Raw genomic sequence first — 23179 nt, 5'->3', positions numbered from 1 at the left:
TTTTTCCTGCAGCCACTTCCCAGCTCAGCTCTGATGCATATCCAGGAGAGGTACTCAGGGAAGTTTCACCCTACAATGGTGAAGCACCCCCTGACAGGTTCTTACAGCAAGCACCCCAGCTGAGAACCACTGGTCTAAAGCCTGGCCAAACCTATGCCTTTCCAGGAAATAGTCATATTTCTTCTTCCTAGGCCAACAGAACAGCTCTAGATTTGCAGCAGACCTGCCCTAAGTCACAAGTATGGGATTCATTTGCATACGCGCTCCTACCAGGCTGCTTTGCCTCTTAAGGTCTACTCAGCCCTACAGTCACCAGCATAGGCTAATGTACCCATGCTGGGATCTATTTAAGCAACACTGTCCTTCCTGTTACTAGATTAGCAAGCTCCGTCTTTTCCACAAGAACGCATTAGGCTTGGTGCAAGTCCTCCTCGACTGGCTTGAGTGGTGCTCTCTTACCCAGTTCGGTCACTTGTCGATCAAAAGGGCAACGAACAGCTCTGCCATGAAGAGGAAGGCGGGTCAGGCAGTCATGGCAGACAGTGTGGCCGCACAAGAGCAGCCGAGGAACTTTATCGCCTTGCAAAGAAAACACGTCTTCGCAGACGCCGCACTCCAAAACCTGCAGGGAAGGGGAGGGCACAGCTGTTTTTAAACCCCGGGCAAATCCAGTTAGTCCCACCGGCAGCTCTTTCACAAAGGAGAAAAGCCTTTGGCATTTGGGCCGCGGCTGTTCCCCTTCCCCACGCTCAGCCCCGCCGCAGCTTTGGGTGTTAAGACTGGCACGGGCTGCAGCCACGTCCCGCTGGGGGCTCCGGGGGTTGCCCGCTGCCGCGGGCCCAGCGCCTGCTTCCCCGCAGGGCCCCGCCCCTCCGCCCACGACGCTCGGCCGGGCCCGAGCCCGGGCCCCTCGGCTCTGGCCCGGGCAGCGCCGCCCCCGCAGCGGCCTAGGGCTGTCGGCGGGGCGGGGCAGGCCGGAGCAGCGCCGGGCGCTGAGCTCTCACCTTCACAGCAGCCCCCGGCGGCCCGCGGCTACTACCCTGCCCCCGGCCGGCATCCAACGCCGCGCCGGCCCCGACCTTGTTTACGCCGAGAGCCGCCATGTCGGCACAGGGCGGAGCCAACTGCAGCCGCCTCCAGGCATCTGCTGACGCGGCGGCCGCAAGGGGCGGGGCTGGGGCAGGGCCGCGCACTCCGGACCACCTTGCGCTGTGACGTCACCAAGAGGCGCAACGCGGCCAGAAGCCATCGCCCCGCCCAGCACCTGCCCGGCTGCTGAAGACTGCCACTCCCGTCATACTCTCTCCGGACTGCAAATCCCGACATGCGCAGCGACTAGCAGGAGGCCGCAAGCCCCACCCTAGACCGCCCACTCTTGCCCAGGCGATGTAGACCCCGCACCGAGGGGCGCAATGCACGCTGGGACTGGTAGTTTTCTTGGCGGCCCTGGCGCGGCCAGGTGGCGCGTGGCCTTCTGGGATAGGCGTTTCCGCTGTCTAGAGAGACCCGATTAGGCCGGCGCCCCCTGGCCGTTTGTCACGTTCCCCTCGCGGACGACGCAGTGTGGGCCTCGGGGGGCGCCGTAGGCTCGGGGAGGCTGCGGCGATGGACGTGAACCAGCCGAAGCAGGAACATCTCCTGGCGCTGAAAGGTGCGAGCCGGTGCCGCGGGGGTCGCCTCGCGCGGGACGGCCCAGGCCCCTCCCGCAGCCCACGGAGCTGCCGCCGGGTCGCGGGTGCTCTCGGGCCGGGGCGCGGGTGTCCCCGGGGCCGGTGTGCGGCCCTCGCCCCGCGGGTAGCGCTGGGAAGGGCGAGCAGACGCCGCTCGCTCTGTGGCAGTAGCCGGCTTGGAGCCGGGCCGACGCGGCGGCGGGCCCCGGCGGTTGCCCGAGGGCGGATGCTGAGGAGTGGGAGCTACTGGCGGGAGTGTCGTGATGTCCCGTAGCCGCTGCTCCGTGGCCTCCCGGAGCGGAGGTCCCCTCTGGTCAAGTCCATTCCCCCACATCGGGCCTGAGGGCAAGTCACGGGCTCTGCTGAAGGTGTCCCTGCTCCTGGGGGTGACCGTGGCTGGGCCCCGGGCAGTAAGCGAGGGGGGAGCCTAAAGGAGGTTCACTTCCTCTCCAGTCAGAACCGTGCGGCAGGCTGCAGCCAAAGCCTCAGTCCCACAAATATCTAAATCAGGCACATCAGAGGCATGTAGCTATTCAGGGAGTAAGTGACCACAGGGGAGGTAAAGGAGGAGCGAGTGCTGAAGCTCTGGCTTGTTTTTTTGCTTTGTTTATTTTTTCCCAATACTCCCAACCTGACTCTCTTTACCTAATGCAGTTGGCATCGTTACTCTGTGAACGATGCGAAGGGCATCATCAGGCTCTTCTAGCAATGACCTCCCACAGCCCGTGGACCCGAACGCTGCAGTATTGCAACAACTGATTCAAAGCAGAGTCTTTTCTTGATGTGCCTGTGGGTTGCAAGAGAGTTAGATGAAGTGCCAAAAGAATCTCAGTGCGTGCAACATCCAGATCTGTTTTGTAGGATCATTGGACGGGAGGGCTGGAAGGAACCTCACATGGTTTAGTCCAGCCTCCAGCTGGAGGCAGGATTTTCCCTGATGAAACCATCCCAGCCAAGTATCTGTCTAACCTGCTCTTGAAAGTTTCCCAGGATGGAGATTCCACAACTTCCCTAGGTACCTGTCCCAATGCTTGATCTCCCTCATAGTTAGGAAGTTCCCCCTAATCTCCAACTTAAATTTCCTCTGTGGCAGCTTGAGGCTGTTGCTCCTTATCCTGTCCCCAACAGCCACAAAGAAAAGCCCATTTACATCCTCTCTGTAGCTGACCTAAAGGCATTTGAAAACTGTCATCTCTTCTCTTATTTTCTTCAGATTAAACAACCCTAGTTCTTTCAGCCTTTCCTCATAGGTTTGGTCTTCCAGACCCCTGATCATTTATGTTGCTTTCTGCTGTAGTCTCTTTCAGACTGCCCACATGCTTCTGAAGTGCGGGGCCCAAAACTGGATATAATCAGGGCCAGCCCAGGGATGCCATGGTCAGGGAATGCTATGCCCCACCCCAGGCTGGAGGAATGGTGCCCAGCCCACCCCCCACCTTCTGCCACTGCTCAGGAGGAGCTGGGCTGGGCACGGCACATGCGGGTGGGGTGGCACCAGCTCCAGTCCACCTGCCTTGCTTCCACACAGCAGCAGCAGTGCCTGCTCACAGGGAAGCAAGTCATCTAATCCAGCCTAGCTCCCCCTATGGCATTATTTCTGAAGGTTTAATTAATACTACTATATACTTAAAGAAAAAGGGTGCTAAAATACGAGTTTGTCCAGGGCTCTATTTTCCCTAAAGCCAGCCCTGGACATAATACTCCAGGTGAGGCCTCACCAGTGCTGAATAGAGTAGAAGAATCACTTCCCTTGATTTGCAAGCAACACTCCTGTTAATACAATCCAGTGTGCTATTGGTGATTTTGTGCAGCAAGAGTGCACTGTTGATTCATATTGATATTGATATTAAACAATCCTGGACCCAAGGCAGGGCTCTGGGGAACCCCACCTGATACCTCCTCCCACCTAGACATTGAGCTGTTGAGGAATACTCTCTGAGTATGATGATTCAGCTAGTTGTTTTAAGTGTTCCTTCACCTCTGAAAGTGGAAGCATTTCAAGAGCATAGACAAATTACTAGCTTGGCATCTTGCCATTATTGTCTGTTAGAACCCATATAAATGACTGTCAATTTAGATGAAATTGTAGAGGGTAAAAGACACTATAAATTTATTCTCTGTTGGTGTTGGTGTTTGTATCCATTTTACAAGCAACATAACATTCACCTAAGATAAAAATACTGAATGTTGGAATATTGAGGTTGTAGTAGAAATTAGTTGCCTGTGTGAGAAGACAACCTGATTTATAGATATGCTGTGAAATGTAAGCAAGAATCTATATTATCTGTGGTCTGAAATAGTTAATTCACATCACAATACTTACAATACACTTCCCAATACTTGGTTTATTAACACCCTTCTTTAAAGATGTTTCTGTTATTACTATTTTAGAGAGTTTTTTCATTGTCAGTAACTGCTTTCAAATATATTCTCTAGTTTCCTATACAGGAATAGAAGAAATATTGTTTTGTGTTTATACCTAAAACTAATATTTCCCTGTTTTCCCTATTCTTCATCAGTGGGCCTATTAATTTAATAGGGTATGTGTTGTTAATTAGGTGGTGTTAATTTTGAGGCTGATAATGTTTTTAATGAAATTCTTACAGTTTCAGGACAACATATGGTGTAATTCATAACATAATGCTTTTGAGCTATACCTCATTGAGCAAAATTCACTTTCATGCCATTGATGTACATAAGAGTAGGTAAATCCAACGCATGGTACAGAAGAGAAAGTTACCAATGGGAAGGAAACATTGTTTGTAGGAAGGGACAGTGCAGAATTTCCATGTATAGCACGTGACATAAATTGGTGTATTTTGTTTTGTTATTAAAGTTTAAAATTTAGAGGAGGATTTAAAATGTTGTTTAAGTGATGAAATACAAATGGCAAGCCCATTGCTCTGCTACAGTATAAGTATTCTAATACATAACATCATAACATGAATATTGCTAGTTTATCTTTACAGAATTCTATTTTACTGCAAAATATTCTAGCAATATATGACTTAAAATGGTGGTATCTTATTCTTTACAATACTTCTGCCTTAGGTCCTGTTTTCTTCAGATCTGTGCAGCACATGGCAAGGAAAGATTGTAAATAAGATGCATTACACTCTAGCTCTGAGGATCCTAATCAAGACACTATTTCTTTTATTAAGAATAACTGAATTCCTACAGCATAAGCATGGAAATAGTCTTGCATTACCGACCAGGCCACAGTGACCAAACAGCATTGAGAAAAATTGCAGAAGAAGCAGTAAAGGAATTTCCTGTTCGGCAGCTCCCGAGATTTATACCTTGGTTTCCAGATGATTTGTGTGAACTTCCCCTTAAGCCTAAAAGAAAACCACCAGTTATTTCTGGTGAAGAAGCAGAAGAAATTAAACAACATCTTGGAGCGTCAGAACCCTTTATTCATTCTCTGTGTTATGACTGCGTAGCAGACCTTCAGGAGTTTCATCCTAACTTGAAAACTGGACAGACTTTAACCCAGGCACAAACTACAAACGGACACTTTGGTTCAGACAATCCAGAAAAAGAATCTGCAAATGAAAAGCAAAAATTAAGAAGGTCTTGGAGTGTCTCTGTTCCTAGATCTAAACATAAAGAAAAAATTCTTCCTTTATCTAGAGAACTGCAAAATAATTTAAAAAGACTAAAAATACATGCTTTTCATAGAGCAAAATGGTCAATTGAGCATTCTATATGTAATAATCAGACTCTGGAGGATATTTGGATAAAACTGAACAAAATGATCAAGCATAACGAATTGCCATCCTGCAATGCTACAATTCAGAGAGCTGTGGGCCAGATATGGGTTTTCTGTGACATATTGTACTCTGAATATGTTGGCAATATTCTTAGGGAAAGGTTAAAGCTTACTGGGAAAATGAACTTGCTTGTACATAAATATGGAAGTATATTTAGTTTGTAACTTAGATTAAGTTAAACTGTAGTATTACTGTCTGGGACACTAGGTTTGGTTTTGTTTTTTCAAAATAAATTTAAAATAAGCAATACATGCTGAAGGACTTTAGAACAACTTACAAATTCACGAGCAGGACACTATTTTAACATTATTCTGGTTACATTTGTTTCCTTGAATGTAATTTTGTTCAACTGTGAATGACATCAATGTATTTTGTAACTTAAATTTTTGCCCTCCCCTCTACGTGGATAGAGCAAGAGTCCATTTTCCGGGACTATTGCTTTTATTTCTGAACAATGAAATGACACCTCTGTGAAGCCAGAGGTCTTTCTCACTTGACTGAAGTTAGGGGAGCCGGGGCGGTGGGGAAAGGGGCAGGAAGGAAGAACAGAACTTTACATTGTGAAAATCATCTACTTCAGAAAGTGTTTAGTCTTGTCCCAGAGGTCCAAGATGCTAACTCCAGGCAAGAACTTTTACTTGAAAGAACAGCCCTAGTTTTAAATGTGAAATTTCTTGTATTCCACAAAAGCCTTGTTATCTCATACTCATTGTGAATTATTTGCCTCAAATATTGCATAATAATAATAAAAATCCTGAGGTTAGAGAAGTTGTTAATGCTGGAGTAATAAATGTGTTCACTTCTGTTATTTTATGTCTTTTTTGCCAATATCTTTTTTCCCTGCTATCTCTGCTCTTGGATCTCTGTCTTACACTGGGGCTTTTATAAGTATGGTGCTGAAAAACAAGGAAGTCCTAGGTTAATAGATACTAAAATTCCTAATGTCAGGTTGGTAAATTAGTAAATCTTGATTTATTTATTTAAATCTGTAAAACTGTATGTGTTTGTAACATTATTGTCTTTCAGTATGAGAATAAGTGCTTTGGTAAATTAATCTGCTTGGATGGAACATAGTTTGCTGCTGTATGAGAGAACAGACCTGACTTCTGAATTTTACTCCGCTCTTAATGTTTTACTTCAGGGGTCTGACACAGAATTGATACGGTGAAACCTCAGCTAGGAATTTGTCACTGCTAATTGTCTTAAGAAAATCTGTCTCCTTGGTGGAGGTGAGGGCCAGTGGGAGGCTGTGCTAATAAGAATAGGAAAAATATATAGGGAGGGGAGATTCTAAATTCTGGGTTGTTCTTAATGCCATTGGGCTGCATCTCAGTACAGAGAAGAATCTTTGTCTACTTCTAACTCTCCAAAGACTAAAAAAATGTCCTAGTTATTTCATCCATTTACCTATTCTTATGAATTTGAAAGTATCATCTTGTGTCATCTTGTGACACTGCTTTCTAGTAGAGATAGTACCTGTGTTAATCTGAAGCTAGGAAGAAGATAGAGCAGGGCAGTATGTTAGAGACCTACCTAACTAAGGGTATAAACCAGTGGTTTTCAACCAGGGTGTCCCAAGCTCCTTAGAATGATGCCTTGGTGCCTGGCCCCTGTGAAAAGAGGTAAGCACTGGCTCACCCCTATGCTGGGCACCCTGTGCCTGCCCCAGTATCTTAGCAGCGCTCCCTGTGGCCCCTACCATCAGCTCTGGGAGCATAGGAGGTATGGGAAATGAGCTGAGCTGATAAGTGCTCAGTCTTCACCCCCTGGCAGCCCCCACATGAACCACTGCCAGGCTGCGAGTGGCACGTTCTGCCACAGGGCCATGCCCCTGCTCCTCTTAAGCTCCCAGAGTAGATGAGAGGAGCTGTGGGGAATGGTGGTTCCAGGCACTACCACCTAAGTCCATATGGGAGCAGCTGCAGCTCTGATTGGCCAAAGGGCCGCAGTGGCTCTGCCCTTCACTGCTGATTGGCTGCAAGGGCTGCCTGTCATGCATCCCTGCCCCTTGCTGCCGATTGGAGAGGGGAAGGGCCACATGACAGGGAGGCCTTGCAGTTAATCGGGTTGCAGGCGGCAGACATCTTGCCCACAGCCCTTCGAGTGGCCACTTCCTTCCCTTACCATCTTCCTTGCCCCGCTGAACCGCTGGCTGCCTCTAAGGAGCCAGCATTTTCTTTTCCTTGAGTTTTTTTTTTTTCTTTTTGCAGATTTCATGAGCATTGCCTGGATTTTGCAGAATCTGCTATAGCTGTGAAATCACAAATTTGGTAGGCCCCTGGTAACTGAACATTGACTGCCTTTCACTTGTCAACAATGGGAGTTCAATTCTCCATTACTTAGTGCAGGAATTGGGTTTGGGAGGAAGAAGATGCCTTTAAACTAATTTGCATGTGTTTTCCATATTATGGACCTGGCCCTTGACATAAACCCTAGTAATATCAGTATTAGTAGATCACCCATAAATCAGGTCTCCAGAAATAAGAATGACTTGAAACTCCTGAGATCTTTTATATGTATGTATATGTATGTATGTATGTATGTATATCTTAGATCTTTTTATTTTCTGCTTGATTTTTTGAGTCTTTAGGGTTTACATTGTTAGCTTTTCTCTGCAGGTAGGGCTAGAAACTTTTTAATGAAAGCTGAGATTGTCTTGTAGTTGCAGAAATCTAGGAATTGCATCTTCTTAAGGAGGGTATCAAATATTATGAAAGTTGTTACAATACTCTTTGTATAAGAGGACTATATCTAAATTTTGAACAGTTTGGGGAAAATTTAGTTGGACTTAATAGCTATTTTATGGTTTGATTAGTTTTATAAGAGAGCCGCTGCTTAGGTTTCACTGCTGATTTACATTTTACAACGATATGGCACATGAATTTCTCACTGCAGGAGAAAAAATAAATAAATAATTATAATAAAGCTGGTTCCCCTGAGCCTGCTGAGGGGAAGGGGTGCCAGTTAGGCAGGCAGAGATGTACAGAGAGTGGCGCCTGTCACAGGGGTATACAGGCAGCAGATCCTGGCTCTGCTCTGAGCTCAGCCAGGATGGGGCTGTGGATGAGTGGGGAGTAAGTGGCTGGGATCCCTGGCTAAGTGGCAGCAGCTCGTGGAACCCAAACAGTAAGTGGCAGCTGGGACCCGCGGACGCAGGGCGCATGGTCAAGCCAATGGGATCCGCCACATAAGGCGTTTTGGTGAGCTGTTGTAGGGGTGAGGGTGCTGACCAAACCTGCAACAGCTTGTGAAAACTCGCTTTGTGACCCACAGGCCCAAATAATTGCCCACCCCTGATTTAGCATTTGTGTTCTAGGTTCCATCCCTTATTTTTTCATTTGAGAGACAATATGTACTGATCAGTACACTATTGATCAGGGCTAACTTCTAGGTGGCTCAGGGCTGCATCCTGCACAGACCACATGCTACGTGGGCCACAATGCAAGTTGCAGGCATCCCCTTCCCTTGCACTGCTTGTGCAGGTGGCCCCCACTACTAGATGACATGCACAGATGCTTTCCCCCTTCCCCCCACTACTGCTATACCACATGTATGTGCAGCCTCCCCCAGCTCAGCGGCCATGGGCTCCTCCACTGCAGATGAGCTCCTTGCTGGGCCGCATGTGACCTGCAGGCCACCAGGTGGACAGGCCTGATAAGATGAGAATGGATAATTCAGATAGCATAACTTAAAACAGCCATGCCAATGTAATTTTCTGGGTAACTTTTTGATCACAAGTAAATCTTGCTAATTTAGTCTCTCTCATTATTGGCAGAGTGGTTTTGGCCTTAAGCTGTTACATTTTCATTATTATTTTACAAGGCTGATTAAAAGTTTGTGAACACAACAAACCAATTGCATGAAATGACTTAATTTCTTGAACTTTATAACTCCCTGCTGTATACGTTTAGAGAGTTGGAAGTCCTGCTGAACATGAATTTTGTTATCCTCTCCCTCCTTCAAACAGATATTTAAAATGAGAAATAACAAGCACGTGAAGACTTTAACAAGAAAAACTATTACATATTTTTGCATTAATTTTAGTCTGTTTGCATGATCCTCTTATTTTCTGAATTTACAGTGATGAGGTTAACGAAGCCCACTTTATTCACCAATGTTCCAGTGACTTGTGAAGAAAGAGACTTGCCAGGTAAATTTTATGATCTTGTGCTAAGTACCTATGTGCGTATCACTACAGGTGTGCAATCTGATATACCCAACATGTTTTTTAAAAGAAAAGTAGTTTCATCCCCAAAGGGGACTAATATATCCTAGTTCAAGTATTAACCGTGGAAGGGAAGAAAAAAGGTAGAAGGTATCAAGAAGACAGAAATGGTAAAGAATGTTGATGTTCAGTTCATGCTTAAGACGGTGAATGCAAAGGAAAAAAGATTGAGCTATCCCAAAAGGAAAATCTGATACTTTTGCTCAATAGACCAGTGGATACGGATCCACCAGTACATCTCGGAGCCTCTTGCGGTAGATCTCGTAACCTCTTGGAGTTGATCCAAGACTGGGGTTGGGGGCTGAGTTCCCATATGTATGCACATGCATGCTCCAGCCCAGCAGGTCAGCCCATGGGAAGGGAAGGGGCAAGAGCTAGATCGAGGCCCCCACAATGAGGGGCAGTGCCGCAGAGGCAGGAGCAGGGTTAAGTTGAGCAGGGCCCTGGCTGGGCAGGACTTGCCTGCTGCGGAGGCATGCCCCCAAATAATTTTTTCTCCATCTGCCTCTATCTGCACCCCCTACCTCCCTTCCCCTCCCCACAGACTTACCTGCTGGGGGGGAGCGGAGTGGCAGCAGCTCACGGTAGATCTTGGATTGCTTTTTAAATGCCAACGGTGATCTACTTAAAAGTTGGAGACCACTGCCATAGACACTTTATAACCTCCTAACCTGCAATCAGTCTACAATACAAGGCCAGATAAAACTAGTAAAGTTCACCAGCATTGCTTTAGGCTTTGGAAGCTTGGTGTGCAAATGGTAAATGTGTCCACTTAGTCTGCACAATTAGAAAGAACATAATAGCCAGTGGAGATGTGTAGTAGTTTTTTAAAATGGCAGAAGGTGGAAAGGTTTCAGGGAAGTGCACCCTGGGTAGAAAATGAAAATGCGTGGACTTAACCAACCTCATCAAGATACCAGGCAGAACTGTCAAAAATTCTCTTTGATACCAAGGGAAGCAGAATTTGAATAATACCAAAATCTTTGAAAATCCAACCCAGAGAAAGAAATATGGTAGAGAAAGCTAGTTCTCAAAGCCTTTGTCACCCCTAAAGATCATTCGTTGTTGGCTGCTGAACCAATATCCAGGTTTGTTTGTCTTGAATTCTCCAAAGAAGCTTGATATTTTATTTAAGGTTAAACCATCATCTTTTTGGCATGATGAATAAACTGTTGCTTATATCGAGCATGAAAGGTGTAATTTTAAAGTCTAATGATTCTACACAAGAGCTTTTGCTATAACAAAAGTTATACTTAAGATCCCCTTGCACACAGGTCTTTATTTATAATTTTTAGTTTACAAAATCAAAATACCCACTCTTCACACCTGGTCAGCTACTCAGCCAGTCCTATACACAGTTCAGAGTTTGGCATGAATGTAATTCAAGAAGCAGAAAAGGATTTCATGCCGTGATTCAGTCTGTCCTCTGTTTTGAGGTCACTGAGGAAAAACTCATTAACTAAGCAACCATAGATTAGCAACATGCAAAACCTAGTGCAGTTTCATTATCAACATCTATATACATGAAAAAATTGTAATTTCTAAGGGGGTAATAATCTAGTTTATGCAAGTATTTTTGACCTGTTCATTTTTTATGTTTTACAGGAGATCTATTTAATCAGCTCATGAAAGAGGACCCTTCTACTGTAAAGGGAGCAGAAACTTTAATGCTAGGAGAAATGTTGACTTTGCCTCAGAATTTTGGGTAAGAATAAAATATGAAGCTGTGAGGTATGGATATTCCTGCTACTTGAATTCTGGAAATTAGATTTGCTAATACGCTTATTTCTCTATTTTCTCGCTTACAACACGCACCTTTTTCCCTAAAATCACATCCCCGCCCCTCAATTAGGATGTATGTATTAAGTGAGGAAGCCAGTTTTTCTACTTAGGAGAATACCACCCAGATTTGATTCCTGCTCCACAGTGTAACTACTGTTGTATTACTATTCAGGCAGCTGAGGGAGTCGACTGACATAATGGCTCATTGTTAACAACTCCAGAATTAAGAGCAGTCATCTTTCCTTTTTAATGATCTTGGTGTTCCAATAATCAAGCTAACCTTAGGGCAGTTCTGCTGTCTGCTAGCTGTTCTTGATCTCTCCTCCTATTTCACAGGCTCGGAGAATCTTTGGATCTCTTCAGAATCATAAATCTGTGCATGGCAACCAGTCTTTAGGGACAGGGGTGGGCAAAATACAGCCTGTGGGCTAGATATGGCCCACCAGCTGATTTGGATCTGGCCTGCAGGCAGGCACCCAATTCATTGTATGCAGCCCTGCCTGCGGTTGCACCTACTGTACTCTGCATGGAGCCGTGTCCTGCCTTGGGCAGCATATGTTGCGCTCCCAGCCTCCCCCACCGAAGGGTGCCAGCCCCGCCAGCAGGCACAGCTTCGGAAAGGGGTGCTGCTGCCCAGAGAACTGCTGGGTTTCCCCAGCCTTCAGTGACTCCTCTTCCTGTCCCTGCTGCAGCATTTAGGGCAGCAGGTAGGAAGGGGAAGATCCAGCATTGACAGGATTTGGGTGGGCTCTGCCTGCAGCTCACTGGTCCTGCTTGTGCTGGGCAGGGAAGCATGTGGATGGAGAGGCAGGGGGCATGAAGGAGCTCAGCTGCTCACAAACCCCCAACAAGCAGGCACAAAACAGGCAGAAAGGGGTTGAGGAGTAGCAGCAGGAGCCAGCATGCACTTGATGCAGCCCTGCTGGGTGGGCACATGAAAGAAGCAGCAGGAGCCAGCGCAGGCTCATCTGCAGCCCCACTGGGCAGGTGTGGGACCAAGATTGAAAGTTGGCGGTGCCAGACTCAGCTTCCTGTCATTTCCCCTTCACCTTGCAGGGACTTCTGTTGCTGCCTGCTGGTAGCAACTGCTTTCCTGCCCTTTGCAGCGCACTGTGAGCCAGGCAGGCAGTGCCGGTTTTGGGTTTTTTGGGGTTTTTCCCCCATCCCCTCTCCCTGCCTGCAGAGGAGCAGGGCTGACTCGCATTGCAAAGAGCAGGCAGGGGGACCCCCCCCCCACCACACGCATGCACCCACATCCCTCACCTCCCACCATACTCACACACACCCCCACCCTAACCACATACATCCCACACGCATACACCCACACCCTGACCACCACCATACCAACACCTATACCCACAGACACCCCACACCCCCTACACACATCCTACATCTACACATATACCCACACACCTATATCTTCCCACACATGCACCCACACCCCCTCACACACCCCACCCCTTCATCATACCTGCACACATCCAACACTCCCACACACCCCACACTTGCACCATGCCCACACACAAACACCCTACACACATCCCATTCCCTACCATACCCACACATACTCAGCAGTTCCACATACACCACACCCCACTCCTACACCTCTGCACCATACCCACATCCCCCCTACCCCTCCACACACAATATACAAGCAACTCTTCCCCCACCAAAGGAGTATTTCCTGGGCAAGGGGAGAGACTTCCAGTGGCAAATTGGGTTAAGGGGTGGGACTTCCAGTCGCAAGATGGCAACCAGGGGGCGGGGCACTTGTCAAGGGGTAGGGCTACCCTTGAGGCCCTTGACAACTCCCCAAAACTTGTTAAGCAGCCCTCCAGCCAAAATAATTGCCTGCCCCTGCTTGCATCTAGGGTTTCAGCTTAGGGCGAGTCAGCTGAAATTAGTTTCCATCCCTGTTCTTTGCAATCATAATGCTGGAAAACATCTTTTTTTTTCTTCATTCTGCCTTTCAAAAACAAGATGTATATTGTATTTCAGGTTGTATTGTATGCGAGAAAATACAGTACCTTCCTTTCCTTCTCTATCTTGCAGTATAAGGTAGGAGTAAGGTAGATAAATTTTGTGTTGTTAACTAAACAAGCTAAAAACACATAATACTAATGCTACTGTAGTGTAGCCTGCCTACATGTCACTGTCTGTGTTTGCAAATATACCTCCCTCTGTAATAGGGTCTGGAGAGTCCTGCAGGATATGCAGCTACTTCAGACTTCTAGCCAAAATATAATCTTCATAGTACTCACTTTACTAAGGATTTGCCTGCAATAGAGAAACATGGACCCCTTTGCAAGCCCCTGAAATGGGTGTATCAGTCTAAACCAAGATTGAATCCAGTTTTCTCCAGAGATTTATAGACTTCAGTTGCATAGGTGCAAGCCCTATTTATGTACTGGTACAACATGGATTCATAAAGGGTTGGTACTTCTGTGTAGAGGTCATGGCAGGATTTGTGCTATAGTTCAACAGATTCCCTAACAGATTGATCATCTTAGATTTTTTTGTTTTCAGAGGTTTTCTTTTTTTAAGATGGAATTTAAAAAAAATCAGATGGTAGAGCAGATGGATAACTTCACTATTATAAGTTTCTTTTGGCCTTGGACTACACTAAGAAGGACTTGCAAACATTTCCTGTTATCGCTAGATCTGGTTCAGATCCTTTGAGGTAGCAACATGGCAATTTCTAGAGCAGGGATGGCCTACAATCAAAACAGCACATCAATTAGGCATGTTCTGAGCAGGGTTAGATCAGACAGTTCTTAAAGGCTAGGGACATTCAAGGCTAGGCTCTGTTCCATGCTGTGGGGGGTACTCTTCCCCCCCCACCCCGGGGGGCTGAGGAGGGGAGGACTTGAGCAAGGCTGTTTGGCCCTGGAGGGGATCTTCCCCCCCCCCAACACAGAGCAGGACAGGGGGCTCTATTTAGTGCTGAGGGAGGAACTTTTCCCCTTCCTCCTCCTCTTCCCCCTGTCCCCCGCCACTGCAAGGTGGAGAGGGAGGGCTCTGTGTAGCACTGCCCGTCCCAGCTGGGACATGGGGAGCAGCTCTAACAGAGCTGCAGCTGCTGGAGGTACCCTTGCCCCTGTGATCTGAACTAGCCTCACTCAACCCCAGCCAAGGCAGCGGCATGGTGGGGCCAGGCTGTGCTGGGAGGGCCACCCCCTGCAGGTGCAGTGCAGTGATGGGGATGCAAGCAGAGCAGGTGCAGCCAGGCAGCGGCTTACCCTGTTAGCAAGCAAAGCCCAGCAGCAGGCAGCGGTTTACTAAGGATGGCTTGCAGGTGCTATGGGGGCTCATGGGGATCTCAGTGAGCCTCCGTGGTGGGCAGCTCCCAAGCTCTGGGCCCCCACAGCACCTCTAAGCTGGCCCGAGTAAGCCACTACCTGGCGAGTTGCTAGCCGTGCATACCGGGCTGCACAGGGTAAGCTGCGCTCGTGTACCTGTCACTGAACTGCACCTGCCAGGGGTGGCCCTGCCCCCACAGCCCAGCCCTGCCCCACCATGTAACTGCATTGACCAGGGCTGAACGAGTCTGAGACGGGGGCGGGGCCACCCCCAGCAGCCGTGGCTCCATTACAGCTGCTCCCCACACCCCAGCTGGGCTGGGCCAGACAGGGCAATGCTGTACAGGGCCCCGCCCCGCCCTCCCTGCCCTGCAGGGGCAGGGGGAGGAGGACGAGTGGGAATAGTTCCTGCCAGCACTGAACAGAGCCCCCCCTCCACTCCCTATGGGGAGTGGGAAGAGTCCCCTGCCAGGGCCAGACAGCCTCACTAACCCTGGGGGTGGGGGTGGAGGAGGGGGAAGAGTACCACTCGGCATGGAACAGAGCCCTGCTTCCTGCCTTATGGGGGAGGACGGGGGGGGGAGGAGGGGGACATGACCAGGGACAAGAGTCCCCCTCTGGGGCTGGGCAGCATTGCATGGAACACCCCCTCCCCACTCCATGACGGTGGTGGAGGAGCAGGGGGAAGAGGGGAGGGGAGCTCTATGTGAGGCTACCCGGCCCCAGCACTGGAAGAGGACTCTTCCCCCTGCTTCTCCCTACCCTGCAGGGTGGGGAGGGGGGTGCTCTGTGCAGTGCTGCCAGGGAGTGGTTCTAACTGAGCTGCAGCCGCAGGGGGTGAAGAGCAGGGAGAAGTCACTTGCTGGGGCTAAGCTGGGCAGCCTCACATAGAGACCCCCTCCCAGCCCTGCAGCAGCAGCTGGGATGAGGAGGAACAGGAGTCCCCCTCCAGTGCCACACAGAGCCCCCACTCCCTGCCCTGGGGGGAGGAGATGGGGGAAGAGGTCCCGCACAACATGGAGCACATCCCCCCACTCCCCACCCCTGGGGACAACCATCCCGGCATGGCCCCGCTAAGGTGAAGGGGTCAGGGAGAAGGGTTAATTCCTCCCTCCATCCCTTCTGGTCCCTTTTACCCTGCAGCCAGGGTCTGCGAGCCCCAGGGGCCACCACTGCAGCCCCCCTGCCCCAGCAGATGGGCAGACCCTGGCTACAGTGGGGAAAGAAGGGAAGGAGGGAAAAAGTAACCTCCTCTCTGCCCACTTTGCCTTAATGGGGCCATGTTGGCCAGTGTCTTGCCATGTCCCATCCTTGCCCAGGCTAGAGAGTAGAGGGGTGGGCCAGCCCTGCTCTGGAGCACAGAGCATGCTGGAGGACTCTGGTTTAACTTAAACCAGGAAGGGGTCTAGAACAGACATTATATAAACCAGTTTGAGCTCAATCAGTTAAGTCTGATACTACGTTCAACCAGGTTTATCATAAACCAGTTTCAGCCATTTTGAAACTGGTTTGTATGTACTGAATGTCTGTTCTGTTACAGGTTTAAACCAGTTTCTGATCACTTAAACCAGTTTGTGCAATGTCTGTCCCTAGTCAAAATGCCAGTGGCCCACTCTATAATCCAGCTCTTAATGTTGCTACAGCTAATGAAGCTGAACTACCTGTTCTACAGATAACCCTGTAAAGTTTTAAAAGGAAATATTTTAAATCCATATAGATTAACTCTTAAGGAAATACAATAGGAAGCTTTATTAGTATTTTTGTTTAATGTTATTAAACACTACTTTTTTTTTTAACAGAAATATATTTTTGGGAGAGACATTTTCCAGTTATATCAGCGTACATAATGATAGTAACCAAGTTGTCAAGGACATACTGGTAAAGGTATGTGAAAATATTTCTATATATTGACTTTATAAATATACTAGATATTGCACTTCTAAGGTATTATGCAGACTTTTAAGAAATGACCATTAAAGATTTTCCTAGCCCAGGAAAATCTTTACGTAGCCAGAAACAAAACCATAGAACAGTTTGAAGATACAGCCAACAATGGGGATAGCACCTAGAAGCAAAAAATAAAAGACTGTAGAAGTGCTTGTAGTATTGGTGTAGCTGAATTTTTCTACAGCAGAGACCATCTACAGTTGTATTCTGTACCAGCTATAGAATCAAAGCAGTCTCAGACAGTCCCATGTAGAACACAAGTGGATTTGTATTTTATAAATATCTCAAACAAGTATAATTCCAGCAAGTATTTGTTGCTCTCATTTAACAAAAATAAGTTAAAACCTAGATCCTGGAAGCCTTTCAGGGGTGGAACTCTGAAGTAAGTGGAAGTTCTCTGAGAAAAGGGTTTTCAGGATGTGATTTGACGTGTGTGCTGGTGACAATTTTAGGAAAGCGTCACATATTAATCTTATTACAGATACAAATGCAGTTAGTCACTTTATAACTAAATAACATTTTATTTTCTGGTAATCACAATTTCCAAATATTTGACTAATCGGCATTTAAACAGAAAATCTACAATAGACTACCCAGACCATGGATCTAAAACAAGTCAGCAAAGCAAAAATGATCAGGCAGTAAATAAAGGCAATTAAGATTTAGTATATGGTACTTTTTTCTCTCTCCTCCCTCCCTTTTTTGTACTAAAATGTACTTCATTTAGTACTTAATGCAATGTCAGCTTGCAGTCCTAATTCACATAAATTTTCCTGGCCTGCAAGCTTGGGATGCTGCAGATTAAAGTCTTGTTTATATTCCTGTTCATTTAAAAAAGCAACACGTAATCATTATGCCCATATCTGTGGGTGGTTTGTTTCTTTGTTTGTTTTTTAAAAAAGCTCTATAAATCGGATCAAATTCTGGTGACTTCGCCTTCAATTTATATACAACAGACTGAATTAATTGTAATCTTCCTCAAAATATATTTTTACTGTGTTGCTGTTTAGATACAGCCATCTGGAAACAATTCTAATGGGCATTACATTTGTTAATTCCAAGGCTGATCTTCAGACAAGTTCTCAGCGTCTAAACCTTTCAGCTTCCAGCGCGGCAGTGGCAGAACTTAAACCTGATTGTTGTATTGATGATGTTATTCACCATGAAGTAAAGGAAATAGGAACACACATGTAAGGTTTTATGTCTCCTCCTTTATTATATTTCTATCTCTGAATTTGTTTTTAATAGGAAAAGGCTAGTTTTCCGTTTTCCATTAAATTATACCTAACTTGCTTCTACCTTTAAATCACTGCAAAGTTACTGTAAAGCATAAATGGAAGCACTGCACATGCACAGTGTTTTGTTCTGTTCCTGCTTTAGTGCAGACTTCAAGGTAAAAATGGTTCAAAATTATTAAAATGTTTTTTTTCTTTCAGCTTAGTGTGTGCCGTAAGTTACACAACCCAGGCAGGAGAGAAGATGTACTTCAGAAAATTCTTCAAATTTCAGGTATTGAACATAAGAATATACTGCATTTTGAAACTAGTTAGTACTGTTTACTTAGAAATATTGCAGAGTACTTACCATATGATAGAAAGCTCCAACCAGCTATAAAGTTAGACCTCAAAAATGTATACTGACTATATAGCTGGTCCCACTGAGCTTTAATCTGAAACATGTAGCAGGGTCTTCCCCATGGCTAAGAGCCCCATCAGCTGATGAGGCTCCTAGCCACAGGAGTAAACCATGCCCAGCATGTAACCCGTGGCGATATGCGATTTCCCAGGGCCAGCTACAGCAGTGGGAGAGGGAGAGGGGAGACAGGCAGCACAGCCTGGCCAGGCAGGTAGCAGCCAGCAAGGAGTTCTACCAGCCTGCTGCAGCTGCTACTTCTTCCCCCTCCTGACCCCCTTCCCTCGTCGTTCCTCTCTCCTGTTCTGCTTCCTTCCAGTTCCTGCTGGGGCTCTGCAGGGCTTTTCTCCAGCACCCCCTTCCCTCCCAAGCTGCATTTAGCCCCAGGCTAAACAATAACCAGCAAGCTAGAACCAGTTATCACTGAGCTGATTGGTTAAACAATTAATCATTTAACTGTTCACATACCTAGTATCCAGAAAACAATAGATAGAAAAAAATAGAATGTACGTAGTGTCTGAAAATAAAAATTCCTCGTGTCCAACACCTTAAGATTTTTAAAAGGGAGAAGGAACAAAACTAAAACATTTTACAAGAAAAGTGCTTCCTCAGGGAGCCGCAGACATAGCAAAATATGCATGTGATTACAAGCAAACAGGTTCTCATTTAAACACACGCCATAATTGCACATCAAGTGACTGATTCACCTTCACAGTAGTATTGTCAAATTGCAGCAATACATTGTCATCAGAGATTGCATGGCTTTCACTGCTCTGCCCTGATTAAAACTGTATTGCATTCAAAAGCTTGTCTAGCTTGATCCTAACTATGCAGTTGGTCCAGTAAAAGATATCAGTGTAAGACATCCTTGCCTCTGTGTTGAAAATATGATAGTAAAAATTATCAGTGTTGTATGGGCATGAATTATTTGCTTCATGTGGATTGTGTCCTGTCAGAACAGATACTGGTTAACTCATTTAGGACTGGTTTGTAATTATGCTCTCCCAGCTTCTTAGGTTCTGGAAATGTTTACAATAATGAAGAAATGGTGGAAATGTGTGAGATTTACCCAAAAAAACCACCCTTCATCTAATGTTAGCTATTAACAGGGGAGTCTTAATATTTTAATTAGGAACAAAAATAAATAAAAGAATAAGTTGCTGCCAAGGTGTAGGTTGAAATCCTTGGTTAGAATATTATGTAGTTCAGGGATGGGCAATTATTTCGGGCAGAGGGCCGCTTACCCAGTTTTGGCAGGCTGTCAAGGGCCACATAGGTAGCCCCACCCCTTGACAGGTGCCTCACCCCCTGGTCACTATCTTGAGACCAGCGTCCCAATGTCTTGGGACCAGTGTCCCAGGGCCAGCATCGGTGGGGCCCAGAATGGGGTGCAGGCCAGCAGGGGTCTGTGGAGCTGGACTGGGCTGCACCAGCAAGAGCTGGTCCGGCTCCATAGAGCCCCTGCCAGCTGAGACGCCATACTCCCGCCACCCTGCTCTGGGCCCTGCCCGGCACTGGCCCTGGGACACCAGTGCAGGCCCTGTGCTCCAACTGCGCCCCTCCCCCACCCCACGCCTGGTGCCCCACGCTGCAGGCACTCTCAGCCCGCATGGGGCTGTCCGGAGCGGGCATAGGCAGCCCCACACAGGCTGCAAGCAGCTGCAGCACAGTGCACCAGGCATGGGCAGGGAGGGGCCCTTCCCCCCTCCCCCCCCTTCACTCCTTCCTTGCCCGGGGTGTCGTTCCCCCCCCCCCCCCCGAGCTTCCCATGTGGGGCAGCCATGCTCCCATCACAGAAACCCCGGCTGAGGCTTCCATGGGGGCCGGGTGGGCCTGGGTTGGAGCCCTGGGTCCTACTGCCCTTGGTTCCTGTCATTTTTGACAGGAACCAAGGGCAGAGAAATATTTATTTTCTACATTTTTTTAGGGGCCCATGGGCCAGATAGAATGGCCTCGCAGGCTGTATTTTGCCCACCCCGACGTAGTTAAACGTTGTTAAACTCAAGGCACCCCACAAAATATTACAGCTCTTCGCTTTCACTTGTTTTTTGACTATAGAAAAATAATAGAGCAATTTTTCTGTTTTAGTGAACTCAGAGACCACAACAGATCAGAAAGTTTCTGACATTATGGATTCCTATTTGAAATCTCTGGGTTTATCTTGTGAATTGTGGATAGGTGTTAGCATACCTAACTGTGCTGATATTGCATGGTACCCACCAAAATCCTTCAAAGGATTTTATGGCAATCCAACGTACTGTGGTACCTTGGATTTGAGAACGCTGAGTTAAATGATTTTACATTTGTTTATGCAGTGTACATAAAGGTCGAGAGCAGGCACATTAGCTAGTTTTTAAAAATACCAGAGTGACAGGATTCCAAATAAAGACAGAACAGATCAAACTGACTTTCCTGTGTAAAAATAGCTTAGTGATAAAGATATTTTATGTGATATGTTTGTTATAAACTGGAATACTCAGAGAGGCGATCACAGGATATGAGTGAGTATAAACCATGTTCAGTTTATAAAGCTGCTTCTGGACACTAATTAAGTATACCTACAGCATCCTTGGAAATTTTTGATGTAGTACTTTGAAATTTTTATCTCTCTCCTGTAAAGAATTTAAGACAGGGCAGGGTGGGTGGTGGCAGCACTGGGAGAGGGGCTCCAGGGGTGGCTATAGTGAATTTTAGGGTGGCTGCAGCCCCCACTGTGGCCTCCCTCTCCCAGTGCTGCCATCGCCTGCCCCAAGCACAGCCCCAGCCCAGCCCCCTTGCCGGGAAGAGGCTGACGCAGCCTGCCTTTGCCTTGTGCACAAATCCAAGGGGGACATGCCTCCCTGGGGGTGTGTGCAGCAGCAAGAGCCACCCGTGCCCCGCAAATGAGCTGCTCATGCTGGGCAGCCCCTGCCCCAGCCTCACTCCCTCCCTCACTCTGGGGGCCTCGATCAGCACCCCCTATGCCCCTCCCCCCCCCCAACTTACCAGCCAGACACTGTTCTTCAAGCTGCAGGGCTGCATATTAGGGTTGTGCAAAGCTTCAGTCCCCGGTTTGATTCGGTGGAGATTTGACCCAATTTGGTGGCCAAATCTCTGACTCCAAATAGAATCAGAGGACCCTTTAATCTCTGTGAATTGATTCAGAACCCTCCAAATCAATTTGGAGAGATCCAGAAAGATTCAGTGATTGGACATAGACACGGCTTTAAATGTTTTTTATACATACCTCTAGGTACCAGGTGGCTTGTGAATGCTGAGATGCTGGGGTGCATGGAGTGTCCCACAGAAGCATGGGGGGCTCCCCAGTGTGCTTGGCAGCAGACCCAGAAGTGGGCCAGAAGTACTTCCGGTCCACTTCTGGGTACATTGGGAAAAGCGCAAGAGGTCCTACCCCACGCACCTCCCTGTCTCAGCGACTGGTGCCTCCTGGGTCTGGGGGGGCACTTGGGGTCCACCTGTGGCTGATCACTGAACCAGGGTGTACAGGAGGGGCCCCCTATGCGCTCCCCGGAAGTACTTCCAATTCACGCAGGGGGGCCGCCTGTGGTACGCTGCATCCACCCCATCATTGCAGCATTCATGAGCCATTCCAGGTACATTAAGGTATGTAGCAAAAACATTTAAAGCTGTGTCTATGTCCGAATCACAGATTCTCCGAATCAGCATCGAATCTTCAGATTTGGATTCAGCTGAATTGAATAGGGTACAGTGATCTGAATCAACAAATCGAATCATTGTCCCTGATTTGGGCCAAATCCAAATCAAATAGGCCCCGTTTCGCACATTTCGAGCCCCTACTGCATATCAGCAATTGGATCAGTATTGGTCGATATGGCTGATTAACAGTCAGCCATCGGTATTGGCCCAACAAATCATTATTGGTGTGCCCCTGTTTTTTCCCCCATGCTGATGGGGGGGACACACCTTGTCTTATATTCAAGTAAATATGGTAGTACTTTTTCTTTCAACTGGACCACAACTGGAGAACAGAAATTCCAGAACTGAGGGGATTAACTTTTTTTGAATTAGGGAGAAGTATAACTTACACGCACAAACTATGTACTTTTATATAAAAATACATATACAACTTGTTTTAACACTGGCATTTTGTATCACTTTTCCCAAGATACATTTTCTGATGCTATATTCAACAGCTGATCTTACATGATTAAAATGCTGTTTGGTTTCTTCTAATAATCATCCCTTGAGATGTAACAGTTGAGCTTCCAAAGAAATCCAGGCTAGTAATTGCTTGATTTTTTTTTTTATTTATTTATTTATTTTTTAGCTAATAACATACAGCTGATGTTTCACTGCCTTATAACTGTTTTCAAAGTGTTTTGAGTCTCAGGGTGAGTTTTATTTGTTGCAAAACACTAGAGAGTTTGATGCAAAGATTTCATGTATTTGCTTTCTTTCGAACAAACTAGCAAGTATTTGTGGGTTGTGGAAGAATGAATCATTACTTCTAAAAAAGCTGATCAACAGCCTTTATTTCCAATGTAAGAACTGGTCTGATGTGGAAAATTATTTGTCATACAGCTTGTCAGAATCATTCTGGTGTTTAGTAAAGCAATGAGCTATACAGCCAATAAACAAGAATAAAGAAATAAGCTGAAATCTATCATTCATTTGGCTAACACATGTTTCCTGTTATATCAAAAGAAAAATGCTTAAAAGATGGATCACTGAGTGTTTTAAGAACCTATCAATACTAGTTTAAATCAGTATTTTTTTTTAATTGCAGAGAAGTCTGAGAAAACTCTCTCCAATCTATATTTTCTCCTCAGGTTCTCAAACCATTAGATGTGAAAACAAAGTTCTACAATGCTGAGGTAAGTACTAAACTTG

The 23179-nt window shown here is 46.7% G+C and overlaps 4 protein-coding genes across 8 annotated transcripts in view; 2 read left to right on the top strand and 2 right to left on the bottom strand.

Annotated features, from left to right (window-relative positions):
* The window catches only part of TRIM23 (tripartite motif containing 23), a 30744-nt gene extending 29601 nt beyond the window's left edge, over nucleotides 1-1143 (bottom strand). Inside the window, exons 1-2 of one of the 2 annotated variants that reach the window (XM_006259061.4) lie at nucleotides 1005-1143; nucleotides 460-622 (exon numbers count right to left, since the gene is read on the bottom strand). In XM_006259061.4, coding sequence (XP_006259123.1) covers nucleotides 460-622; nucleotides 1005-1103 — 262 coding nt within the window. In that variant the 5' untranslated portion in view covers nucleotides 1104-1143. Of the gene's footprint in view, nucleotides 1-459; nucleotides 623-1004 lie in introns of those variants that run through there. The other variant, XM_019495952.2, reaches the window with a different exon arrangement.
* A 424-nt stretch (nucleotides 1144-1567) lies between these two features.
* TRAPPC13 (trafficking protein particle complex subunit 13) overlaps nucleotides 1568-23179 on the top strand; it is a 41469-nt gene continuing 19857 nt past the window's right edge. For all 4 annotated transcript variants that reach the window (XM_014594080.3, XM_014594079.3, XM_006259065.4 and 1 more), the window contains exons 1-7: nucleotides 1568-1651; nucleotides 9525-9593; nucleotides 11274-11373; nucleotides 16549-16633; nucleotides 17759-17886; nucleotides 18133-18205; nucleotides 23119-23163. In XM_014594080.3, the coding sequence (XP_014449566.1) occupies nucleotides 1606-1651; nucleotides 9525-9593; nucleotides 11274-11373; nucleotides 16549-16633; nucleotides 17759-17886; nucleotides 18133-18205; nucleotides 23119-23163 (546 nt within the window). In that variant the 5' untranslated portion in view covers nucleotides 1568-1605. The remainder of the gene's footprint in view (nucleotides 1652-9524; nucleotides 9594-11273; nucleotides 11374-16548; nucleotides 16634-17758; nucleotides 17887-18132; nucleotides 18206-23118; nucleotides 23164-23179) is intronic.
* Nucleotides 1569-6251, top strand: SHLD3 (shieldin complex subunit 3). Its single transcript, XM_059725135.1, has 2 exons — nucleotides 1569-1651; nucleotides 4722-6251. Exon 2 carries the CDS (start codon nucleotides 4858-4860, stop codon nucleotides 5605-5607), a length of 750 nt encoding a protein of 249 aa, XP_059581118.1. The 5' UTR covers nucleotides 1569-1651; nucleotides 4722-4857; the 3' UTR covers nucleotides 5608-6251.
* Nucleotides 5066-23179, bottom strand: part of SGTB (small glutamine rich tetratricopeptide repeat co-chaperone beta) — a 73080-nt gene continuing 54966 nt past the window's right edge. Inside the window, exon 10 of the mRNA XM_059725134.1 lies at nucleotides 5066-5215. Coding sequence (XP_059581117.1) covers nucleotides 5194-5215 — 22 coding nt within the window. The 3' untranslated portion in view covers nucleotides 5066-5193. The remainder of the gene's footprint in view (nucleotides 5216-23179) is intronic.

The sequence above is a fragment of the Alligator mississippiensis genome, chromosome 3 (genome assembly GCF_030867095.1).
Source record: "Alligator mississippiensis isolate rAllMis1 chromosome 3, rAllMis1, whole genome shotgun sequence".
Taxonomy (NCBI): Eukaryota; Metazoa; Chordata; order Crocodylia; family Alligatoridae; genus Alligator; species Alligator mississippiensis.
The sequence above is the reverse complement of the archived record's forward strand: the minus strand, read 5'-3'. Positions and strand labels throughout refer to the sequence as shown.

Bases quoted from the DNA above. Each gene is read 5' to 3' on its own strand.
- SHLD3 (XM_059725135.1), top strand. From the start codon at position 4,858: ATGGAAATAGTCTTGCATTACCGACCAGGCCACAGTGACCAAACAGCA.